The 10,225-nt window shown below is 42.5% G+C and overlaps 1 protein-coding gene across 1 annotated transcript; it reads left to right on the top strand.

Annotated features, from left to right (window-relative positions):
- Nucleotides 1-2,180: 2,180 nt before the first annotated feature.
- On the top strand, nt 2,181-10,009 carry LOC308138373 (amine sulfotransferase-like; the record flags this gene model as incomplete). Its single annotated transcript, XM_080507457.1, has 8 exons — nt 2,181-2,334; nt 3,390-3,598; nt 3,686-3,812; nt 5,614-5,708; nt 5,779-5,953; nt 6,022-6,136; nt 8,968-9,146; nt 9,789-10,009. 8 exons carry the CDS (start codon nt 2,181-2,183, stop codon nt 10,007-10,009), a joined length of 1,275 nt encoding a protein of 424 aa, XP_080363583.1.
- Nucleotides 10,010-10,225: the final 216 nt, after the last annotated feature.

Genomic DNA, 10,225 nt, shown 5'->3' with positions numbered 1-10,225 from the left:
TTCCGGTGGGGGGAGGGTGACGATTTTGACGTCACGAAGTACGCGCGTGACATTGGAAGCATGACAGGGCCTTGAGAGAGACTTATTTAATCAAGAGATGTCGGTGGAGAATCAAAAATGGCGGTGTTGCGGGCGCCGCCATACTTATTTACCGGTCGCCGCCATTTTTAAATAGTGCATACCGGACGTTCACAGACGCGACATACAGGAAGTGACGTTTCAGACCGCGAAAGTCTGGAATTACGTTTTCGGAGGCAGCCCCACCGGAAGTGACGTAGGAGGACCCACTCACCGGGAAAAAACAGTGCACCGTGCTGTTCAAACGCACATTTGTTTGCATTGCATTGTTTTCTTCACACGTGTACTCGAAGCTCAACAGAGTAAAGGATTGTCTTCTGCTAAGGTAAATAATTGAATTTTTTTCTATGTGTCGGGTATCAGCCTGCACTAATAAGAATGAAATGGTAGGTGGAGTTAGATCAGTATTTAGAGACTATGTTTATACTCGCACTGGAAGACCGTAGTCAGATCACGCTTCACAAGCTTCCATGAGGGAACAGATATGTTCATCTATCCCCAACTGTGTCAGTCTGTCCACGTATCTCTGCTGCTTTATTTCTCCGTCCAGACAACTCACAGTTTACTGTGTGCCTTCACTTATCACTCCTGCTAACTGCAGTTTCATCAGAACATTTAGTTGCGTTTAGGTCCTTAATAGCTGAATTTTGTCACGTGGGTGAAAAGCCTCAAAACGGTGTGCATCAGCCTGCACTAATAAGTAGGACATGGTTGATAGGTGTCATTATATCAGTATTAGTGAGAGTAAGAGTTGTTGTATAGTTATGTTGGGAGCAATTCAAGTAAGATCAGCTCAAAGTTTATGTTGCTCTTTTTTTTTTTATCTTTGTTCCATGTGTTGGTTTATTTAGACCCGTACTGGTATTTTTTATCATACTGCATTACTGGATTTTTACAACCTGACTGGGATTTCTGTGTTATCAGTGCATCCAAATTAGAGAAAGTTTAATGGTTATGAGGGAGATCGAATATCTTATATATAACATACTGCAATGAATCACTTGGATGCTTGTCAGTTTGCATTCATCAATGAGAGATCAGTACATTTGAACAAATACTAATGATTCTGATTTAAATATTTTTTCAGATGCAGTGTTTCAGAGCGCTGTTCAAAAGAACAGTGGCGCTGGGGTGGTGATTCGGATCAAAATGGCCAAACCGCAGTCGCCTGCAGAGCGTGGTTAAGACGGCCGAGAAGATCCGAGAAGATCACCAGAACACCACTGCCCTCTCTGCAGAGCATCTACCAGCACAGCTGGGTCCACAGTAGAGCTGCCTCCGTACTTAAAGACCCCACCCATCCACAACACAGACTGTTCACGCCTCTGCCCTCAGGCCGGAGGTTCAGAAGCTTGAAAAGCAAAAACAACGGACTGAAAAACTCTTTCTTCCCCGTTGCCATCAGACTTTTGAACAACTGCTGGCATGTTTACTTTGCACATCTCACTTGCATATACTTATTTATATAGGTCGGCTTCAGCGTGAACGGCAAAATAAGAATTTCATTCTCCGTGAAACCTGGCTTTTACTGGCGATATGACAAATAAAACACCTTGAACTTGAACTTGAAACGAGATGGCGGTGGTGGATTCCCCTGCTCCATTTAACAGATAGAATGTGAAGGAGGCGGTGCTCATGATGAGGGCGGAGGGTGTGGCTGTTTTGCAACACAGCAGCAGGAGGGCGTCAAGGAAGAGTGCAGACGACGACTGCAAGACACCAGGAACTGCAGGTTGGGATGACTTTCCGACAACACACAGACTATATAGACTGCTGTGGTATGGTCAAATCTATTTGCTTAAAAAAGAAAGAACAATAATTCAATTTAAAGTTTGTTATACATTTCTGTTTTATTCACTGTGTTGTTTGTGTTCAAGGTTTTTTTGTTAGTTTTTTGTACCTGAAGCTAGAGGAACCAAAGAAAGTAGAGAAGTTAAAGACTACCCGCTACAACAAATAAAAGGAATGCAGAAAAGAGAGAGATGGAGGGAGGGGGAATCACTTGACCGAACTTGACAGCATGAGAGAGAGAGAACTTGACAGAACTTTGCTGCATGAACTTCCCTATGGCTACTTGTTTTGTTTGTGCAGTTTCAACATCCATGGAAAATCTGGACTTGGTGAACCAGTACCTGTTCAGGTACAAGAAGAGGAACTTTTTGGTTAATAACAAACTTTATCCTGAAGGACTTGATGCTCTGCGGGACTTTGAGATCAGACCCACCGACGTTATGCTCATCTCGTATCCCAAGTCAGGTCAGTTTAACGTTCATCTGTCACATCGATTGAGAATTCCGTACCTATCAAGTGTGAATGACTGAAACCAGAAAAAAGAAAGATCTCCGGCTTTATAGAGCAGCTGGCCCCAATATGGTATCAGAAATTAATTATGAATAGTTTCTCTTGTGACCAGGATCAGCACAGTCAAATGTGCTGCAAGAAAAGTGACGAGAACTGTTTGAAGCACTGGTCCAGCAAGTGTGTTGGGAATCAACTTTATGGGAAGTTTGGCTATGGATAATGATTTATAATCACTAGGAACAGTTGATGATTGTCAAAAAAGAAAAAGAAAAAGAAATCTGATATTTGTAAGATAATCTCAGGGCACCACCTGTAAATATTGGCCGATACATATTTATTGGTCTCACGATGGACAGTAAACCGTTAATTTGGTATTTTACTTAATTTGCAAGTTACCTGTCAAAAAATGGAATCAGTAACTTACTCCAAGTACTAAAATAAAAAAGTAACGCACTAGAGTACTTTTCGTTACTTTTGGATTACTTCACTGGCAAACATAAAAAAAAGTGTCCTCTCCTCGGCGTATTGATAAATCCAATACACAGCATATACAAATTGCACTTAACTAAATCAAAACCCTGTAACCAATCAGGTGTCTAACATTGTTTTTTAAACTACCCAAAATGATGCGCTACATATGCTAGGCCTGTAGGTGGTGCTGAAACTGAAATACACCGAAAACAGAGAAGACAGAGCAGAAAAACCTGTGAAATTGACAAATCCATCATATTGCCTTATTAAGCCAAATAACAGTAGCTTCTGCAGCGTGATCTGGAGTATGTCGTCCGCCATTGTTGTTGTTGCGGTCAAGTGACGTTGTTGAGAGGATCGCGGAGTTATTGGACTGAAAGGTGAGGCGATGACATCATTATTTTTTAGCAAATGTGTTTCTTGCCCATCCACGCGTGTGCGGTGGCGTTTTAAAATTGCTCAACAGTGACTCTTAAATCTTTTTTCTTTACAATTTGCAAGGTTCAGACCAGGATTGGCAGATATGCTTTGCTCTGCAGGAACAATTTGGATGCAACAAATCCTGATCCAAATCATGGACGCAGCCCATCCGGAGCGCGCAGAAGATGCAACCAACAGGCATCGAGTCCCTTTACTGGAAGGGAGAGTTCTGGATGACCCCTACAAAGAAGCTGAAGATCCTCGAGTCTTCCGCACACATCTGCCCCCAGACATGTTGCCCCGTGGAGTGAAAGACAAGAACATAAAGGTGATTTACAACCTGCAACATTCACAGACTGATTTCGCAATCGCATGCTCGGTGTTGAAACATGAATATGTCCACGTTGTCTATCAGATCGTGTACGTCTGGAGGAACCCAAAGGACATCTTGGTGTCTTTCTATCATTTTGCAGAGAGTTGGGTTTTACTGGAAACTCCTGAGAGCTTTGAGGCTTTCTTTCAGCAGTTCCTGGATGGTGAAGGTAGGTCCAGTACTCGTGGATCTCCTGGTGAAGTTTCTGATCTGAATTTATTATGACTGTAACGGCCATTTTGGCGTGTATGTGTGTGGGTGTGGCACACTGATTGGTCCACAAGGGGGAATAATTACACTGAACAGGAACTAACTACTTAAAGTTTATGTTTGGCGTATTATGAATTGTTTTATAGAGCACTTGGTTTTTGGGATCAACTGTGCGAATAAGACAAAGATTTGTATACAATTTAAGTGGTCGGACGTCATCTTCTTTAGGTCAGTGCAGGAGTTCACAGTGAACACTTTCTTCATTCATCAAGGTAGCTTTAGCGTTGGGCTTTAGCTGTTACTATTGCATCACAAAGGAGGTTGCCCGATGTTTCTTTCATATCACATGGAGGACGTATGAGCAAGCAGGATGGTAGAAGTGGGGAAACAAGGAGCCGGACTAAATGGGACAATGTTCTTCATCGGAGGATCATCTTATCCAACATCTGTAAAGCAGACTTCAATTGGATTAGTTTTTTTTTTTTTTTAGTCGAAGCTGTTTGTGACATCTTACCAAGTCCAGCCAACCTCCAGGTCTGGGGAGAAACAGACACCTTTCCGTCTCCAGTGTCCAGGCAGGGGATCCCTAGGGCACTTCCTCAGCCGCAGCCCAAAAAGCATTTGGTGATGGGCCATACTGCTGCTGAGGCTTCAGCAGGAGGAAAAGGGGGAGATCATCACGTCTGCACCGAAGCCGCAGATCTGACCCTGGTCAGGTCATCAGGAAGACCAAAACACACAATGAACCCTAGATGATCCCAGTTTACATGGCTGAAGATGTGTCTGGAGATCTAAAGTTGTGAGCAAAGGATTTCTGATAGGATGATGGGTGTCTGAATCCCACTGCCATCTAATCAGGGTATGTATCAGGAAAAACACACAGATCTATAATTCAGTGAGGCAAGCAGCTGGAAGACCATTGTCAGGTCTCGTCGAAGGGCGCATTGACATTTCCTTGTTTGATCAGAACCAGAGTTCCCTTCGGGGAATTTCTAGGAAAGACCCTTTAATTTAGTCGTCTCGAAAGCTTCGACAGACTGAACCGGATCTAACAAATGAGCCCCGGGCCACTTGAAAACTTGGGTCTCGGTTCTCCTGCAGATAGTCTTTCCAGTGGGCGAGGTGAGAGTACCGGGTGTGATGACGTGACGGAGATCCGTCTTCTTACTTCATTTCTGGTCGGTGTTTGTTTCAGGTAACGGCGCCCGCAAACGAGCAGCCGTCGTAATTGTGTGACATTTTCCATGCGGTTTCACCCAGCCCCAAAACGGCTGCTTGAACGCCACCAGAACCAGTCGATGAAGGCGTAAAAAATTCCCACCTCCCAAGCGAACCAAGTCCTGGACTATCCGAACATGAAAGGGCCCCATAGTCTAGTCTCCGTGCACTTAACCTTCCTCCCCTCCTCCCCTCTGTGTCAATGTGTTGCACCTGTGTCACTCCCACCCTGGTGTATATAAAGTTCGCTTCTATGTGTCTGTGCCAGATCGACTTGTTCCTTCTCAGCAGACCCAACTTTGTTCTTTGTGTGTTTCTAGTTTGGCTCTTTATGTGTTTTGGACTTTGTTTTGTTCCTGACCTGCTCCTGGATTTTTCATTAAACTCTCTTAACGTACCTCCTGAGTACAAGTCGAGCTTCTTGGTCCCACTCGGAGTCGTGACGCAATCGTCTCCTCTCCTTTGCATTTCAAAGATTTAACTGGCAACAGTCAGGTAGTCACGTTCGGCAACTTGCTCTGACGTTGTGCTTTTCTCAACAGTTTACATGGGATCATGGTTCGATCACATTAGAGATTTTTTCTCTGCACAAGATCAACTCAACATCCACTTTGTGAAGTACGAGGACCTGCTGCAGGTAGCGAACCCTGATATCCCCCTCATGTATGTCCCACAACATTTCACATGTTTGAACATTTGCCTGACAGGACCTCAGAGGAGAGGTGGTGAAGATTTGTGCTTTCCTTGGAAAAGATTTGACGGCTGAAGCCGTCGGTCATGTTGTCGAGGTGTCCACCTTCAAGAACATGAAGACCGACCCCAAAGCAAATTACAAGGACCTTATGGAAACGCAGAGCTACACCAAGAACACCATGCGTAAAGGTTTGTTCCTAGTTTTGAAAAGAGCAGCGGAACGTCCAGCGCACCTCTGACTTTCTGTGTCTGAACAGGTACGGCGGGCGACTGGAAGAATTTCTTCACGGTGGCTCAGAATGAGCAGTTTGACCGAGTGTTCCGAGAAGAGATGAGCGACTTTCCTCTGAACTGCACCTGGGAGGTCAAAGCGTAGCTCCTCCGAGACTCGGATCACTGCTGGAAGCCTCAAGGTTTTCAATTGCCCAGTTAAACGTCTGAATTTGGGGAAAAGATGATTCATCTGAAGATTAAAAACCTTCATGTACAAATGTTTGTTCCTCTGAACATGGCGATTTAGGGACGGGCTCACTTTGTGTGGTGAGAATATCTTCAGATTGAGTTTGGATGTGACGGTTTCTGGAGTGGATTTTAAATTTTAAGGAGGATCTGTTTTAAATTTTCAAATAGTGCATTTTATCGACATTTTAGGCATGTCTAATATCTATTTGCAATATTTTGGAGTAGCCATTATCATTGTATTTACCAAACGTAAAGACTTATTCAAATAAAATCTGACGAGATTATGCGAAACGTATTCATGCAGGCTGGATTATTGCAAAATAGTGCATTTTTCTGTCTAATTAAAAAAAATAGAAAAAAAAATCAATTGGGGTGAGTCCAACACAAAGAAAGTAGTGCAAACCAGGGGACAAGAATATCACACAGGTTAAAGACATTGGAGTGGAGAACAGCAACCGAACACGACACAAAAAAGAAAAAAACGGGGATTTTGATGCTTTAGTCAGCAGAAAGGTAAGTGATGCAGCAAGATCTGGTTTTCTAAGCTTTTTCAAAAGGATTGTAGTTAAAGGTTGTTGTGCGGCACCATTTTAATCATTTGTCTCTTTTTGGGGTGAATTATCCTTGTTTTTATTGTGTGTTTTTCACATGCTTTATTATAGTAATAAATCTTCGCCCGTTCGTAATCATTCAAATATCAAACCGTGCAACTTTTTTGGGACTTTCCGGCTATGTTCTAGCTTTTTGAAATCTCGTCAACTTTTTGAAATATTTCAACTTTTGTGCAACTTTTTTCCAATGTTAACGGATGGAGAAATAATTTAACTTGCTCTAACTTCTTCAAATCTTCACCGATTTCAACTATTCAACTTTTAAACTGTTCCACTATTTCAACTGTTGCAACTGTTGCAACTGTTTGAAACCTGTGCAACTTTTTGAAAATTTTTCAACTTGTTGAAACTTTTTCAACTGATAATTTCTCAACTTTTTCCAACCTTTTCAACTGTTTGACACTTTTCCAACTTTTTGAAACTTGTTCAACTTTTTGAAACTTTCAACTTGTTTAACTTTTTTCTACTTTTTAAACTTTTTTCTACTTTTTAAACTTTTTTCTACTTTTTTAACTGTTTGCACTTTTTTAACTGTTTGACACTTTTTAAACAAGTTGTACAAGTTTAAACTCTCACTCTAGACCAGAGACGGGTCGCCAGGACAAAGCATTACAGTTTACCTGCCGCAGGCAGGCAGGACAAAGCATTACAGTTTACCTGCCACAGGTAACATTTCAAAAAGTTGCACAAGTTTCAACTCTCACTCCAGAACAGAGACGGGCCGGCAGGACAAATCATTACAGTCTACCGGCCGCAGGTAGCATTACAGTTTGCCAGCAGCATTCACACTATCATGCATTTGCCGCGGGAAATGCAGACCATCTAGTTTAATTTGATTTTCTTTTCCCCAAACCCCTACCACATGGTGGCAGTGCAGGCTTGGTTTGTCATTTGGCAGCAACCCACGTCTTTCTCATTCTTTTGCTCTTTGACTTCATCAGGGCTGAAATACTTTATATTAAAAACATGTTGGCGCTATTAAAGGAAAAACCAACAAATTGGACAACATGGACTTCAGTAATTGAGTTTTTTATAAAATACATAAAAATATGAAGTCTTGTTCTTGAAGATATATACATAAAAGTGTTGTTTCTGGTTGAATATGGATGAAAATGGCTCGTCTTCACACAGATGCATCTTAAACTCGCATCTCAGCTCTTCTCCTGTGTCTCTTTTACCAGTGACTTCCTCTACAGCACTTTTATTCCCTTTGCTACGTACTATAATTGGACAATAACAATATTTCTACTCTATGGGTTTTGCATGTCCCTATTTTATTTCATTGCATAAAAATATATATTTTTCCTTTATTATGTTTCTGTTAGTTGTTTTGTTTCTTCTTTATATGACTAAAGTTAAAAAACACACATTAGAGGAGTGATTTCAGAATGGGTTGCACACGAGGGGATTTTGAAAACACAATTTCACTTACTACAGGATCTTAATCATTATCTTTATTCTATTTATCTTTTATTCAGCAAACATTAAACAAACATATTTACTCTTGACTTATTTCTTTTAAATGATTGTTAAAGGTAGTGTTTTTTCTTTTTCTTCTGGAATAGATCTATTGTTGATTCAGAGATATAAATAACTGCTTCATTGGAATCACCTTTATCCAATCGAGATCCTAAAAAGATCTTAATATTTACCGTAACGATAATGAATTGGACAGCGTTGAGTAAATATATCACACCAGCAGCAGCAGCAGCGTTGATGCTCTTTTGATTTTGCTCATTTTGTATGAACCGAAGGGTTCAACATACAAACGCAGCAGGAAAACAAAACACCGATCTGGTAAATGTGCAAATTATTTAAAATGAGGTTATTGAAATAAACACTAGTAATCGATGGGACATTGTCCAAAGCCACAGATTATTAAATGTGATTTTATTCCTGCCTCTGTTGCAAGTTTCCCTAATTTTGAATTATTAAGTGTTGCAAAGACATAAAAATGTCATAACTGTGCACGAGAGACAACCAAACCCCCCCCCACACACACACCCGCACCCCCCTGCTTTCTCTTGAAACACAGCCTGTATCCACTACACGCCTTTGCGTTTACAACTGCTTCCTGCCCCCCAGCAACAAGTTTACGGTGCCCCTCCCTTCCCCGTCTCCTCCTTACAGTTTCGCTGCTGAATCAACAGCATTGCTGCCGTGTTGTCATGGCGGCCGATTGTCGTCCGATCGTGTCGCGCACCCGATCACAGCTGGACGTCCGGTCCGAGCCGAGCCGAGGCCTGCAGCCGGGCCCGTGGTCACCATGACGCTTCCCCTTGGCAACCGCGAGGAGCGGACAACAACGAGTGGATGGCCGAGAAGTCGGCCGCTGTTGTGTCACGTCACGTCAGGTCGTGGTCAGATTGTTTTCGGGGGTGGGGGGGGGCAGGGTGGAGGGGTAGGCCCTTATACGTGTCATGACTGGTTCTCATTTACTTTAAGAACCCACAATATGGACAATAAAGTCACATTTCATTCACGTTTTAAATCCAGTTTCAATTGTTCAACTTGTAGAATTGCACTTTTTCCGCGCGCATATCCAGTTTTCTATAAATATAAATGATCATGTATGCAAAGCAATAGAACTACTATCTCGGTTTGTAAACTCTGGTGGTTTCCTCCCTCAGCCCACAAACGAGTGTTTGAGGTTAACCAATGACTCAAAATTGCCTGTGAATTTGAATATTGTCAGCTGAGATTGACTATATCCTCCTGCAAAGCTAAAATGGATTGATGACATTTAAATATTGACTCACAATAGCGCCATTACAATAATTTGCACTTGATATGTGATGAGGTGGAAGTGTTGAGACTTTGTTTGATCTCAGTAGATTTAAAAAAAAAAAAAAAAGGCTTCAATATTATGCTACAGTGCTCAAAAGGTCTCTATCTCACAATAAACAAGTCATTTTCTTCTCCAGATCTCAAACTGAATCTGTGAATTGCAGCTTTTGCAGCAGACACGGCGGCAACGGGTGAAGCCCCAACGTCCCCGCTCTCCCTGCCCTCGAGGGGCAGGGCGGTGAAAGGGAGAGCCAGAGAGGAGACCCCGAGGCCCGGGCAAAGCCAGCGCAGCAGCGGGGACTCCCATCACTCTCTCCACACTTCTGCTGTCAGAGCTTTTGTCTCGGCCACATTACTCACCCGCGAGGCCGCGACGCCCAGGTAACCTGAAGACCCGGTCCTCTGCCAAGTGAGCAGCGGAGCAGACGGTCCGACAGAAAAGACGAAGCAAGAACTAAAGTTACCTGTGTGAATTAGTTTTGTTTTTTTCCCCCACATCATGTTTGCACTCCCAAGATCAAGTCATTTATCAAACAGAGTCTGGTGACGATGTAACTCCAGAACAAACTAGTGTAAAAAGTGTAAATGTTACAGCATAACT

This window comes from Blennius ocellaris (genome assembly GCF_963422515.1).
Source record: "Blennius ocellaris genome assembly, chromosome: 13".
NCBI classification, from domain to species: domain Eukaryota; kingdom Metazoa; phylum Chordata; class Actinopteri; order Blenniiformes; family Blenniidae; genus Blennius; species Blennius ocellaris.
Note: the sequence above shows the minus strand (reverse complement) of the source record. Positions and strands in the feature narration are given on the sequence as shown.